General features: G+C 39.9%; 1 protein-coding gene across 5 annotated transcripts in view; it reads right to left on the bottom strand.

Annotated features, from left to right (window-relative positions):
- Positions 1-1,312: 1,312 nt before the first annotated feature.
- THOC2 (THO complex subunit 2) overlaps positions 1,313-14,719 on the bottom strand; it is a 59,483-nt gene continuing 46,076 nt past the window's right edge. Inside the window, exons 30-40 of one of the 5 annotated variants that reach the window (XR_014784807.1) lie at positions 11,926-12,028; positions 10,636-11,078; positions 10,316-10,374; positions 8,739-8,774; positions 6,895-7,740; positions 5,300-5,437; positions 4,960-5,029; positions 4,711-4,868; positions 4,314-4,390; positions 4,188-4,235; positions 1,313-1,906 (exon numbers count right to left, since the gene is read on the bottom strand). Coding sequence is in view for 3 of the 5 variants with exons in the window: in XM_084813795.1 (XP_084669921.1) it covers positions 4,208-4,390; positions 4,711-4,868; positions 4,960-5,029; positions 5,300-5,437; positions 8,739-8,774; positions 10,316-10,374; positions 10,636-11,078; positions 11,926-12,028 (1,190 nt within the window). In the remaining 2 variants the exon portion in view is untranslated. Of the gene's footprint in view, positions 1,907-4,187; positions 4,391-4,710; positions 4,869-4,959; positions 5,030-5,299; positions 5,438-6,894; positions 7,741-7,877; positions 8,029-8,738; positions 8,884-10,315; positions 10,375-10,635; positions 11,079-11,925; positions 12,029-14,719 lie in introns of those variants that run through there. The other 4 variants (XM_084813797.1, XM_084813795.1, XR_014784808.1 and 1 more) reach the window with 4 other exon arrangements.

The following is a 14,719-nucleotide window of genomic DNA, read 5'->3' on the forward strand; positions in this document are numbered from 1 at the left end:
TTCAAAGTCTTAAATAGGGCATCTCTATTTCCTAGATTTATTAAAAACCCTTGTTTATTCATTCAGTCGCTTCCAACTCTTCGTGACTTCATGGACCAGCCCACACCAGAGCTTTCTATCGGCCGTCACCACCCCCAGCTCCCCCGAGGTCAGAAAAATTAAGCATTTAATCTATTACATCCCTTCTACCTCAGCCAGATGAATCATTGCAAATTCGTTTGAGAGAGATCTGGTTTCTAGAAAGGTGGCTTTTGTTAGGCAGTCCATAATTTTATTTCCAGACATGGTCAATAAAAAGCAATCTTAGTGTACACAGTTGAATTGATTTCAGTAAATCTCAATGGCCCCTTGAGATATTTTTTTTAAAACAAACAAACCCCACAATGCACCAAACAACAAAGACTGATTATGAGTCTATGGATGGGTATTTTTAAGCAACGTGGCCCAAGTCAGGACAAGTCATCCAGGACAATTCCCACCTTCTGATATATTCATATCATCCAACCAACCAATGGTATTGTTCCAGACCAGCTACTCATAACATGGAAGGACACTACCCTTCAGTGGAAGCTCTTCTATCACCACATGAAAATGCCCAGACCCTTGTGCTGGGTTTTTTGATCACCACCTCACCCTTCGTCATCATCCTCACAGGCACCGATGCCATGCTAACTTATCAGTATCGCCTTATATTTCCCCCTCTTCATGCAGTATTGGTCACAGAGCCAAAATGGATTTGTTGAGGGGGAAAAATAATGTTGGGCGAATTCTGCCTCCACTTTTGATTAAACTAACTGGTTTATAGGAAACCACGAGTATAATACAACTTGAGCAAGCCTTTGGACCTATTTCCCTACGACATCATTCTAAAATGGCTTGAAATATGGGAAATGGAGGTAGCTATAATTGAATGGGTGGGACCACTTTTTGAGGGTTACAATATCCTTCACTGCTTGTGGAACCAAGATCTAATCTACAGATTTTTAAAAAGACTGAAGAGAACAAAAGTATGTGACAGCTAAAATTTCAGCACATAAACCACCTGAAAAAGCAACACACACAATGATTTACGACCCATTGAGAAAACTATTGTTTATTTAGAAAAAAGGTTACACTGGTAGAATTCATCAGATAAAAAAATTTGTTTTCCTTTTTTAAAAATGTCATTGTGAAACGTTTTGACTAAAGTCCAGCAATACAAAGCTCCTGTAGCTGTAATATTGAAACCTAATTTTTTTGTTTGGAAGAAAGTATTTCCCAATTTCTCTAAAAACATTATGACAAACATAAGGTGTAGTGAAGAACGACAGAGTGTAGTGGGGGTGGGGATTTGTTTGCTTTTTTTTTTTTTTAACACGTCAATGTTGTGCACATAATATACAAATAATTCCTAAGCATTGTGTGAAAACAGTGCTCCCACTTGGTTTTAGTTATTGATATTAAAAACAATAAATAAAAACTGGATTTTAAATGAGGTAAATTCCAAAGGTTCAATAACTGTTTATTTGTTGGTTTTCAAACACCTAAAATAATGCATTTCCAATTGAAAAGGATTACTAAACTCAGGCAGTATTTTGATAACCTAAGGTGGAACTCTGTACACATGAAAACCTCATTTGCACGATGGCAACTGTTTGCAGCACATTGTGCTAAAAATATGGAACATGTAACACTTTCAGCCAGGTACTGAAAATAAATGTTTTAAGAAACTAAGCGACAAGTTAAAAATACAGTAATGTACAACTCAACAATCAAATCTTCAGCAATGGGAGGGAAATAAAGCAGAGAACTGAATAATTTAAAGGAGATGCAGATGGGTCCTCTTCATTCACAATATTCTGTGCAATCTATATTCCGGAAAATACATTTCTGGTCAGATCTCGATATCTTCCCATTTCAACCTTGCCTAAAAGGAAGAACATCAGGACAATTAAATATAAAGGATCAGGAGCTGAGACGATCAAGGACTGCAACTAGAACTAAGCAGAATGGCCCAAAGAGCCCATACGTAGATAAACAAAAAGCACAATTCAAGTGTATTTAATGCAGTGTCAAACTGGGCTTCACATGTCTCATAGCGTGATCCTATCTCTCCCACAGCACCAGACAAGCAGGAGAGGATCTTGCCAAGTTCTCTTGCAGTGGTGCAGTACTGCACTGCCATGATCTGTAAATCTATGCAGCACCAAGGGCACAAATGTACCCTTGTGTAGTTACAATCAAGACATGGAATAAGGTCAAAATTAGAGGTGGCACAAGAGCAAAATTGGCGCACAGTCAAAATTAGAAAGCAAAGGAGCTGTGGTGAGCAAGGAAAAGAGTTACTTGAACCAAAACTGAATAATAATAACTGAATAAATTATTCGGTATGAATTAATCTGAGAGGACCATCATTTGCTACAAAAAAATTAAGATGTAAAATGATCAGTATCCTGAAATTCGGAAGATGGATTAAAGAAGAATTAACTCTGAAAGGATATTTTCCTGTCTCCTTATAAAATGTATGTGCTAAACACTGTTCTAACACTTACAAAATACCTGGGAGCAACATAGCTCGCTGAAGGAGAAAGGTTAGCCTTGGCGTTTGAACATGCTGACTTTGCATTAGGACTGGTCAACCTTTTCGCAATATTTTAATGAATTAGCATGAATAACACTATCTTTTGATTTAAATACAAATTCATGATACAGTCGTTTCAATATTGATCTATCTCATTACAGAGGTACACCTGTTTAAACTACATTTCTATCAGGATGCAGTGTGGGCTCTGATCCACAAACATACATGCCACATTTCATTTGTTGATCTTTAAAAATACTACAGGTCTCTCTGTTGGTTTTGCTACACGTTAACTTGTCAATCCTGGTGGAGTAAAGATGATTTATGTTAATGAAGCCAAACCCACAGTTATAGCACTACGGTCTAAAAGGCAGTTTTGGATGGCATGGAATTTTTGTTAAGATTTTAGTCTTCATAGCTGAAAAGATAAAACTAAAAATGACTAGAGGGTGCACGGTAAATGCTTAGAAGCTAGAAGACATTGACTGATGAAGCTCTGAATATTAATCCTTGAGACTCTTTATCGAGATATGACCATATTCTTTAAATCAGTAATACTCAAAATATTTAGTCTGATATTAGTATACCTTTAAAGTGTTTTGCAATAGTTCTCTATCAAGCAATAGTAAGAGTCCAGTTACACTCTTTATGCCAGTATGATATAACAGCAGCTGGACTTAGGGTAGCTAAAAACTTCAGTTGACATCATCAACATAGCTACCACCAGCAACGTTCAGCACAGTTTCCCCTACGTGTCTGTAACTTCCCTTGTGTAGTGATATTAAAACATTCTGTGCCTACTTGTGCTTTGTCCACATCTTCAGCTGCTGATAGCAGGAGGAGTGGGGAAACTCAGAATGTGGTAAGGCATCATGATACAAGGTAAGGTCTACTAAATGTTATGAAAGGGGAGGGCGGGACTAGAAAAATCAGCAATGACTTAGTGGCAGTCACACATTTATTGTCATATCTACTTTGGCCCTGTAAGTAACCTGCAGGCAACACTTTGGATATACCATCTCATGCCCAGTGGTGAAGAACAAAATCCAAGGCTCATTAGCTGCAGTTGAGTGCTGGAAAGCAATACATGACACAGGCAAGTGAATTTATGTACATTGCTCCTTGAAAGGTATCTTTGTACCCAAGCAGTGAAGTTGCTTAATAACCCAAGAAAAGGTTCCAATGAACTAGACTGAAGGCTCAAAAGAGAATGTTACTTATTTTGTTTTTATTTCCAGAACCTCTCTGGTCCTCTTTGTGCAAATATTTCGGAGCGATCCTTGGGCTCTTGAGCATCCTTGCCCTAGAGCCCACCCCACTCACATACTTTCCCTGGAAAGAATGTACTGTATAACCTGGTGCAATGTTGAGTTCATCTGCATCTGGCATCTCCTTGAAACCACTGTCTGTCCTGCTCTGATTTCCTAATAGCAGCAATGCTAATTTGAACAGGTCCATAACTATAGTCACTACTTGCTTACGGTGAACAGTAATTGCTTCAAATTGCAATCTCAGCATAAGCAATTTTATAAGTGTCTTTCTCCACATCCAAAGAAAAGTACATCAAAAAGTTGTGTTTATTATAATTTTAATATGCTCAATAACAGATGTTCTTTGTTATTCTTACCTTGGTCAGAACACCGTTCATTATCTGTGCTTGTCTGAAGATTTATGAGTAGAATAAAGATTAAGGGAAATTGTTTTAATGTATTTCTTAAAAAGCAATCGTACTTCAAGACTAGTGAAAGGATATTGTTTCTTTTCTTCTTTTCCCCCAGTACTGTCCCGTTTCTCTTTTTTCTCTGTTTTCTCCTTATCATGTCTGGATTCCTAGACAAAGTGAATTAAAATAAGAGGAAAAATAACAACTTGTACATACACAGAGTGATGGGTCAGAGTATTCTGAAAACAAATTAGGGATTTACTCTTCCTGAACAAAATTTCTTTTTCTTATGTTCTACTTCATACATTAAAATATACTGAATGTATATTTTAAAAGCTATTAATTCTAACCTTATACATCAAACACCACATACAGTATTTCAGGGGGAATTGAACTTCACATGGTACCAGATGTCCAATTAGAACTTGATCAAGAACATGTAAGTATTTTGCTAGACACAATGAAGTGGTAGAAATGGCCATCTTGCCTTTTTGCTCCCTGAAGAGCTTTTCTCCATCTTTTCAACTTTAATTGAATCTCCTTTTTCTTTGCTTGAAGATTTTGATTTGTTTTTCTCCTTTTCTTTCTCATTAGACCGAGGAGAATCGGAAGGGCTTTCACTCTTATTATGTTTGGAAGAACCAGCTGGAAAAAACCCACAAATGATGTAAACACACATGGCAACAGTGAGACATTGTTAGGATCTGTGTTAGAGAAAAAGCAGGCGACAACATACTTGTTCCATTTTCCTCTTTCCGACGCTTGGTTGAATCCTGGGGAACTTCCCGGTCACTATTTGAATGATCCTGGTTGGATACAACATTAACACATTTAACATACATAGATTTCTAAAATAATAAAATAATTTAAATATGTTGCTTAAAGACAGCTGAACTGTTAAAGCTGTTTCTTCCTTTGAACTTCCTATTTGCATCACAGATCCTAGTAACATTCTGCTTGGGTTGTTTTTTTTTAATGAAAACAAAAGCAACCGTTCAAACACCTTTTTCTTTAGAGAGGCTCAGAATAATAATTTAAAAAACCCAGATTTAAACTAATAAGTAAAAACCACAAACCCTTTTTCGATCTTTCCTTTCCTTTTCATCTTTCTTCTCTCTCTCTCTGGATCGTTCCCTTGACTTGTCCAAATCTTTCTTGTCCACTTCTCTCTCCTTACTCTTGGAAAGGGTTGGAGTGGAGTGGTTAATGTAGTGCTGTTAAATTAAGGAAACATGATCAAAGATTGATGCATCTTTCTAGAGGTGGTACATTAAAATAATTTATTTGTTGCACCCAAATCCTCAAATATGATATATTCCTAAAGGTCTGAAGGTCCCTCAGCTATTCCTTACATACTGCTTTGAAAACTCCTTCAATATCACAAAAAAGAAGTAAAGATGCAAAAATTGTTTTCATAAAAAGCAAACATCTATTCAAAATAGTACTATGACATATTGCTATATGGGCATCCTGAATTTCAGTAAGATCGTAAGACTTAAACTGGTATTCAAGCATACTCAGAATATAGAGTTCCGCCAAATTAAGTATTACTTGTGATCTATTTAAATAATAATAAAAAACAACAGCTCAGACTTCATATGCTTTTTTAAAAGCTCATGAAGCCCCTTTCAAACAGGAGTAGAAAGCTGAACACTATCATGACTTCATTACTAGAAGTTATATGAAATAACTAGGGTTCAGAGACAAGGAAGACATCTGACTCTGGAAAATTGTATGGAGACAATTTTTTAACTAAGTGCTCTGAATTTTCTTTAGTGTATATAGTAGCATGAGTAGCTTATAAAATCATCTACAATAGCCTCAGTAAAATATTCATGACTTTTTTCCTTTTGCAAATTATGAAAAGTTTTTTGTAGTGAAGACCTTTTGGAAAGAACACAAGTTCATGACGGACTTTATCATTGTGTATTAATTAGTTCCTTATTTAAAATTACTTTTACATAGTACTTAATAGAGGAATGGGGCAAAACCCCAAGTCACAATTTAAGAGAGAATTAAGGCCAAGCTAGACATGATGTGGGAGATCTGTGATCAGCCTCTCCCACATTAAAAATGAATAAAATAAAAGCAGTCATAGGAAGGGGGTAGGCAAATCTGATCAGAGTCACAATGCAAGTTGGGGAGGGCATTAAAGACACACACAGTGCCATTTTCCCTATTTAAATTGCCCAAGCACCTACATGTTTTCCACTGGAGGGCAAAAAGCAGCTTCAGAGGAAGGGGGAATTAAATTAGAAACAAGGCATTAGGAAAATCTCCCTTACCCAGCTGTGCAGTCCCAATCCATCCCCTCCTTACATCTGCTTTTAACCTTTTTAAAAAGTGGGAAATCCTGTTAAGTATCTTCTGCATCTGTCTAGTTTAGCCTTCATATTCTGTATTTTCCCCAACTTGAGTGTTTCCCACTCAAAGTAGCATTGCCCATGGGAGCTGCCCAGGGAGAACACTATCCACCCTTCCCCACTATTTCTAACCAGATGTGATTATCCCCCAGGAAAACCTATTATATTTGGTTATTCTGATGTATGAACACCAGTAACACTGCTTTTTTTGCAAGTTTATCTTAGACATCTAAAAGAAGACCTATGAATCTATTCCCAAACCACTTTGCCTTCTCCGAATGAAAACATAAATGTGGCCCCAGTATTACCTCATCATGATTTGTCATTCAGAAATCGGTGCATTCCCCATTGTTTTGAGAACATAAGAGCAGCCCTGCTGGATCAAACCAAAGGTAGCATCATGCTTCCCCCACTGGCCAGTTAGATGCTTCTGGGAAGCCCACAGGCAGAACACAAAGCAGTAGACCTCTCCTGCTCTTGTTCCCCAGCAACTGGTCGTCAGTGGCATGTTGCCTCTGAACTTGAAGGTCCATGTAGCCATCATGCCTGAACACCGACTGATAGGCCTATCCTCCATGAAGCTGTCTAATCCCTTATCGTCATCTAAGCCAGTGGCTCTCATCACATCTTGTAGCAGCAAACTCCATAAATCATTTCAGTATGTGTCTGAAGCTGCGTGATGAGATCATTTGGAGTTCAATGCGCTCAGCACAATGATGATACCTAGCTCTTCCCTATTAGATCCAGATCCCCTCTTGTCTTGGTACTTGCCCAGAGTTTATCTGTAGTCAGGAACTGGATACAGGAGGGGTTGTATCCCCACTAGTACTTTTGCTTGGCCGAAGATTAGGGAATCACCAAGTTCAGCATTCTCAGCTTTTAGGTGCTCCTGGATCAGCCAGTTCTGCCCACATTTTTAGACTAGACCAGTGGCAATGTCTGCTTTTCACCAACTCCATGTGGTAAACAGCTGCAACCCTATCTTTCTAATTCAGAACCATGTCTCTGTGAAGACTCTAGACTGCTGTAAACTTGCCCTGTGAAGGGCTTTCCTTGAAGACTGCACAGACGTTTCAGCTGGCGCATGTGGACGGACCGGTTGCTTGCACAAAGGAATAAATGCTGCATTCCTTTAGAGGTAAGTTATTTTCCAACTGGATCCCAGTGAAAATAGAAGAAAAATATTTGTCACATAGTTGGCAGCTGAGGAAGGCCACAGAAAAGTGTGTGCAAGTGCAGGTGTTTTATATACAACCTAAATGCTGCTTCCTTTATGCAAAAGCGATATTTTAAAAGCTATGAAATGAATATATTGCAGAGCCATAAGTGTAATTTGGACAGATTTAGGATGCTATCATTCAGAGGTCCAATAAAATGCTAGATCAGACCAAGGGTCCATGTAGTCCAGTATTCTTTTTCCAACAGCAGCTAGCCAGATGGCTCTGGAAAGCACAAGCAAGCAATTAGTGCCTCCCTGGTTGCTTAGATGGTTTTCAGACTTTTGTTTTCAGAGAATCCTTTCCACATCAAACTGGCCGCTGAAGAACCCCCAGGCATCTGCCACAGAGAGAATTCCAGGGTATGTTCTACAGCAGCAGTGGACAATGCATGTCCCTCCAGATGTTATTGGACTCAACCTCCCATCAGCCCCAGATAGCATTTGAAGATGATTGGAGTTGTACTTCATTATCTGGAGGGCTACAGGTTCCCCTACCCTCTTCTAGGGGGACTGGCAAGTTAGTTCCTGTGGAGGACTGACAGGCCCCACTGTTGTCCTGTTTGAACTGACAGCGGGACCTTGAACAATGCAACATTCAATACAAGCGCACACTGCAGGGGAAGATCAGCAGTGGCTAGTAAGTTGTCTTTCAAGGAAGCTTATCTGCCATAACTGATCCTCTCCTTGAAGAACTCCCTGTAAGATTCACAGGAAACCCAGGATTCCAAATTTCCACTGCTTGAAAATCAGCAGCATCACATTAATAAAGAGCATCCCGTTGCTACAACTGGTTATGCATTACTAATGCACACACACTGCTTAAAATACCTCCCGCTTTCCTAACATATCATGACTAACCCTTGCAACGTGACCTGCTGCAAGTGTACAAAAGACAGTGTTTGTATTTTCTGTGGGTGACTGAGAGATTCAAACCTTTGCCGAAGAATCCTTGAGTTCGCTGATGTTGTCCTGTAGAAAATGAACGGAGACGACACATGAGCTCGCATAGTTCTCAGAAACCACGGGAACTTGGGAAAGCAGGGGCGTATACCCTCGAAACAAAAAACAGCTACTCCTTCTGGGAATAAATCTGGTATTAATACTTCTCAAAACAGTCATATGCACACACCTGTGCTAATCATATAAAGCAAATTAGCTACGAAACAAATGTGTTCCTAAATAGATCTTTTAAAACAAAAAACAAAACCCATAAAACCCACCCTAAGTCACAAACTTTTTTTTTAAAAGAAATTATGCTTCTAGCCCAACTATCCAACTAGGGGAAAAATATCTCTCTAACTTAACATTAAGTGCGTGGATTGCCTTCCCTTTAATACTATAAAGTATTTTTTAAAAAAATATGTAAAAACAGTATCAGATTATAAATGAATACTGCAGTCTTTCTCTGCCACACACCTGCACAGAACAAAGTCGGCGGGACTTGCTCTCAAGCAAGCACATGGAGAACTGCAACCCAATTATCAACTATTCCTCAAAAACAATAATGCAATTTTACTTCTCTAGCCAGCTGCTCTATGCCTTAAGCCAACTTCTTAAGACAGAGAAAGTTCTTTTAAATGTTGGCAAGGTGGCGACACCCCCACGTATTCCACCCCACTGCTCTGACAAAGTATTGGTAACTTACAGTTTTAAAGCTTCAACGTACTGCAAACTCAAAGATTCCATGAGCTTAGATGGTTTAGAAATAAAAAATATAAACATGGAGCAAGGAATTGCTACCCTGAGTCTTCAAGGAGGCTACAGCCATGGTTTTGTGCTGCGCTCGACTGCTGGGGGTTTTCTCTTTGCTGGGTGGAAGGTTTTGGCTGCCGCATCTGGTTTAAGCGTAACGCAGAGCTCAACGGGGTGGGAACCCACTGGAATATAAACAAACCTCGCAGGGAAGGTGCAACAGAAGCTGCCTGCTCACTGAATTTACACAACTACAGGAGGACTGATCACCAAGGAGACTTTTTTTTTTTTAAACGGAACTCCTTTTCAAGGCTCCTCCTTGGAAGGCACACATCGGTATGATGCTCATCAAGATGAATGAATTCAGAGGTATCGTGTATCCCATAATCTTCCAGGAACTCTTCAGCGCTACAGATTCTTCCGTATTAATGCAGAAAAATACGCTCCTCTCTGCTTGCTGCAAGAGACTCGTTTGCTTGTAGCTACCACTGCACTCCAAAAAAATATATCTGACTGTTTAAAAACAGTGAGGCACTTTTGGATTTAAAAAAAAAAATCTTGACACTTCCAAACTCTATTTACATTTGTGCTAGGTCCTTGAAGCTTTAATTTCGTTTTCTAATGTTAAAAAATATATTTTTAAAAAATTATTTTTAATATGAAAAAGAGTCCACCAACCAAGAAAAGGAATGCATTTTCTAATGCAATATAAAACCTCCAATGGCTCCACTTGGCACAATACTTGACGGAAGTCGGACACTGGCATTCCAAACACGAGAGCCTAAACATAGGCGCTGCCTTCCTCAGGCTATACTAACCTTTACTGTTGAGGAATGTGATGGAGAAGAATGGGTATCAACTTTGCGACGTTTTTGTTCTGGAAGAGAGAGAGAGAGAGAGAGAAAATAAGTTATGAAACCATTAAAACGGATATGAGTCAGATCATCAGCACTGGAAATCCTTGTCCCATCTAGATACTCTGCTGGCCTCTCAACTTTCTGAATAGTCCCAAGAAACAAGTAACTCCTTAAATTGTAAGCGGGCATGCAGTTCCCATAACAAAAATGCATCCTCCACCCAGCTATACACCCTCTTTAAATAAGCAGGAAAAAAAATACAAGGAGGAGATAAAACCTACCCCTTTCAGAATCGGATGTTTCTGATCGGGGAACAGGTGACTTCAAGGACCCAGCAACTGGTGTCTTCTCTCCACCTCCTCCTCTAATGTTTTCCTTGGATTTCATATCCTTGGTTACATCTCTCTCTCTGGATGGTTCCTTCTCTTTCTCCTTTTCTGCAGTGGACTTTGACTCGGCGTTGGTCACGATAATCTTGGATTTTTCATCCTTCGACGATTTCTCTTCTCTCTTGGTTTTTTCCTTCTCTTTATCAGACTTAGGTGTCTTTTCCTTGGTATCTCTTGGTTTATCTTCTTTGTTTGCCCGCTCTTCCTTTGGTTTATCTTTCCCATCCTTTCCAAGTGCTTTGGCCTCAGGAGTGGCAGCTGGAGTCTTCTCTTTTTTCTCCTTCTCTTTTTCCTTCCCACATTTTTCTTTGTCCTCTTTTTCTTTTATAACTTTGCTGCATGGAATAAAAGGAACCAAATATCAAACTGTAGCTTGACTTTCTAAACCCCCTTTTAAGACTGTAAAACCCCTTCGAAGTTCACAGTCCCCAAAGTAGTAAACAATGAGAAAAGTATCCTCTCACTTTCTAAATTTAAATGGAGGAACAGCGATTAATGTTTTTCTGGAATGGCTGGTGTTTCTGGCAGAAAAGTGGGCTACCAGTGACAAGGAATGGCACTCATAAACACACCACTGTTCCCTGTTCCCAGTCCAGGATAAGAGGAGCAGTGTTCCTGGCCTGTGTGTTAGCTCCAGTGATTGTAATCCATGACTAGCTTCTGCCAAGACAAGACTGCCTTCCACCCCCTCCCTCAAGCTGAACGAGACATTAGTGTTGTGAAGTGCTGCTTCTTGAGCTGGAGGCAAGTCCCATGACAGGAGAATCATGTTCTGCCTGCAAATGTTAAGCAGAAATGCAGTTCTAGAAAATCCAATTTCACTTTCAACACTACAGGGGAGAAAAAAAAATCTAGCTATCTTGTAGCTTAACCTCATGGCACTATCAATTATTTTTTTCAGATAGTTTTGAGAAACTATAACTCTCCTCATTGATCCAAGTCCATGACCGTCTTAATTGGGCCACGAATCAGTGTAACTGAATGCCCTCCCATTTCTTCATTAGTAGTACATACAATGTCATTTTCCTATTCCTCTATTGACTTGATAGAAGGTACCAAAAAGAGAACTATCTGTTCCCACCCACCCCAGACTTTTTATCTTCAGGATATCCCACTATGAATGGACAGGTCCTTTCCCAATGTAACTTGCATTCTAAAGAGAGAATGGTGGCCGGTATTCACCTGTTAGAAGCGCTGTTTCCATTGCTTGTGGTCAACTTTGGTGCTGCATTGGCAGCTTTATTAATCACTTTAACAGCACCCTGAGATTTCTCCTTTAATTTATCTGTTATTTCACATACAAAAGAAAAGATACTGACATTGGCTAAGTGGCATGTAAAGACTTCAAAAACAATTATTCTATTTAAATATACAATAAATCACATTTATTTTCATGAGCAAGGACACTGATCAAGACTTTACTTGCCAATAACGAAAAATCATAGTGTGGACACTATTCAGAATAACCTCAGATTATTTAATCATATTGTAGTTATGTTCAGAAAGAACTAATACGAATGCTGATAGCACAATCCTATGTATGGCTCCTCAGAATTAAGTCTCACTGAGCTCAATGGGACTTACTTCCAGCTAAGTATGCATAGGATTGAAGCCTCACTCTAAAGCTTGTCACAAAAACAAAAGCCAACATTTTAAATGATGAATGTATACAATGTATAATGTATAGCACATGCAGACAGCTTTCCCTTCTTGTTAATACTGAACTGCATAAGGTTTAGGGCTGGTTCACACATACATGTGCAAGATTAAAGACCAGGACCAGGTCTGTACATGTGAATGAGCTTTCACTATTAACTCACTTCATCTCAATGGATTCAGTTTACACAATGACAGGGTTCATACAAAATGGTACCCCATCATGGGTTATTGTGCTGTCTGAACGCAGCACATTTTCTGCAGGATGAGTTATCGTGTTGGTGCAGAAAAGGGCAACTAAAATAATCATGGGGCTGGAGCATCTCCCCTATGAAAGAAGGTTACAACAACTGGGATTATTTAGCTTGGAAAAAAGGAGGGTAAGGAGAGACATGATAGAGGTCTATAAAATTATGCATGGTGTGGAGAATGTGGATAGGGAGACATTTTTCGCCCTCTCTCAGAATACTACAAACTGAGGTCATCCCATGAAGCTGACTGGTGGGAGATTCAGGACAGATAAAAGGAAGGACTTCTTCACACAGTGCAGAGTTAAACTATGGAACTTGCTACCACAGGAAGTAGTGATGGCCACCAGTTTGGATAGCTTTAAAAGGGGGTTAGACAAATTCCTGGAGGAAAAGGCTATCAATGGCTACTACTCCTGATGACTAAGTGCTACCTTCAGTACCAGAGGCAGTGAGCCTATGTATACCAGTTGCTGGGGAACATGGTTGGGAAGGTGCTGTTGCGCTCATGCCCTGCTTGTGGGTTTCCGTTCGACAGCTGGTTGGCCACTGTGTGAACAGAATGCTGGACTAGATGGACCATTGGTCTGATCCAGCATGGCTCTTATGTTCTTATGTGTTGTCTGAATGCAGTGTGTTTTCTGCAGGGTAGCTTGTTAACTATACAGTGTGGTTTATTTTTCTCAAACAAGCGGCCTTGAGAACCCATGGCTTGTTGTTGGGTTTGTCAGGGTGGTTAACAATCCACACTGCATGGTTAAAGAGGAACCCTAAAGAAAACTCGCTGCATTCAAACAACATGATAACCCACTCCGCGGAAAAAGCACTGTGTTCAGACAACATGATAACCCATGGTTCAACAATAACCCACATTGGGTGGGCTAGCATGTTGTGTGAACCCAGTCATTCAGTTCTAAGTCATCAGTTGTTCAGTAAAAAAAGGTAAAGGTGTCCCCAACCAGTCGTGTCCGACTCTAGGGTGCGGTGCTCATCCCCGTTTCTAAGCCGAAGAGCCAGCGCTGTCCGAAGACGCTTCCGTGGTCATGTGGCCAGCATGACTGAACACCGAGGTGCACGGAACACTGTTACCTTTCCTGCCAAGGCGGTACCTATTTATCTACTTGCAATTTCTTGCTTTCGAACTGCTAGGTTGGCAGGAGCTGGGACTGAAGACGGGAGCTCACTCCGTCACGCAGCACTCGGGTCTCGAACTGCTGACCTGCCGACCCTCCAGTCTGCAGTTCAGCGTCTTAACCACTAAGCCACCGCGGTCAACTAGTAATCTAGAGATATACAGTACTGTGCAAAAGTCTTAGGCCACCACCAGCTTTGTTGTTTTAGCAAAGTTTTAATGACCATCCATAATTATTTTTCGGTCTCTGTAATAAGATACAAACAGAAAATACAGGAAATATGTACAGGCAAAAGTCAGTATTTAGTGTGACCTCCCTTGGCTCTAAACACATCTTGAACTCTTTTGGGGAGACTGTCCTGAAGTTTTCTGAAGTAATCTTCTGGTATATTATACCAGGCTTCTTTCAGCACTTCCCAGAGTTCTTCTTTAGATGTAGGTTGTCTTTTATTTATTTCTCTGTCCAGGTAATCCCATACTGTCTCTATAATATTCAGGTCTGGACTCTGTGGAGGCCAGTCCATGACTGTCAGTGTTTTATCAGCTGTTTTCCTGGCTAAATATGATTTCACTGCATTAGCAGTGTGCTTCGGATCGTTATCATGCTGAAAAATAAACCATTCCCAATCAGACGCTTTCCAGAAGGAATGGCATGATGAATTAAAACCTGTCTGTACTTTTCAGCATTCATGATCCCATCAATACAGACAAGATCGCCAACACCACTAGCAGAAATGCAGCCCCAAACCAGGACAGACCCTCCACCATGTTTCACTGAAGGCCTCAAGCACTCATTCGTCTATCTCTCTCCAACTCTTCTCACATATTGTCGACGATTGGACCCCAAAATTTCAAAGTTGGATTCATCACTCCATAATACTCTTTTCCACTTATCCTCATTCTAATCTTTGTGAGCTTTAGCATATCCTAGCTTTTTCAC

This window comes from Heloderma suspectum, chromosome 9 (genome assembly GCF_057233095.1).
Source record: "Heloderma suspectum isolate Gila_16-S chromosome 9, 16-S_ref, whole genome shotgun sequence".
NCBI classification, from domain to species: domain Eukaryota; kingdom Metazoa; phylum Chordata; class Lepidosauria; order Squamata; family Helodermatidae; genus Heloderma; species Heloderma suspectum.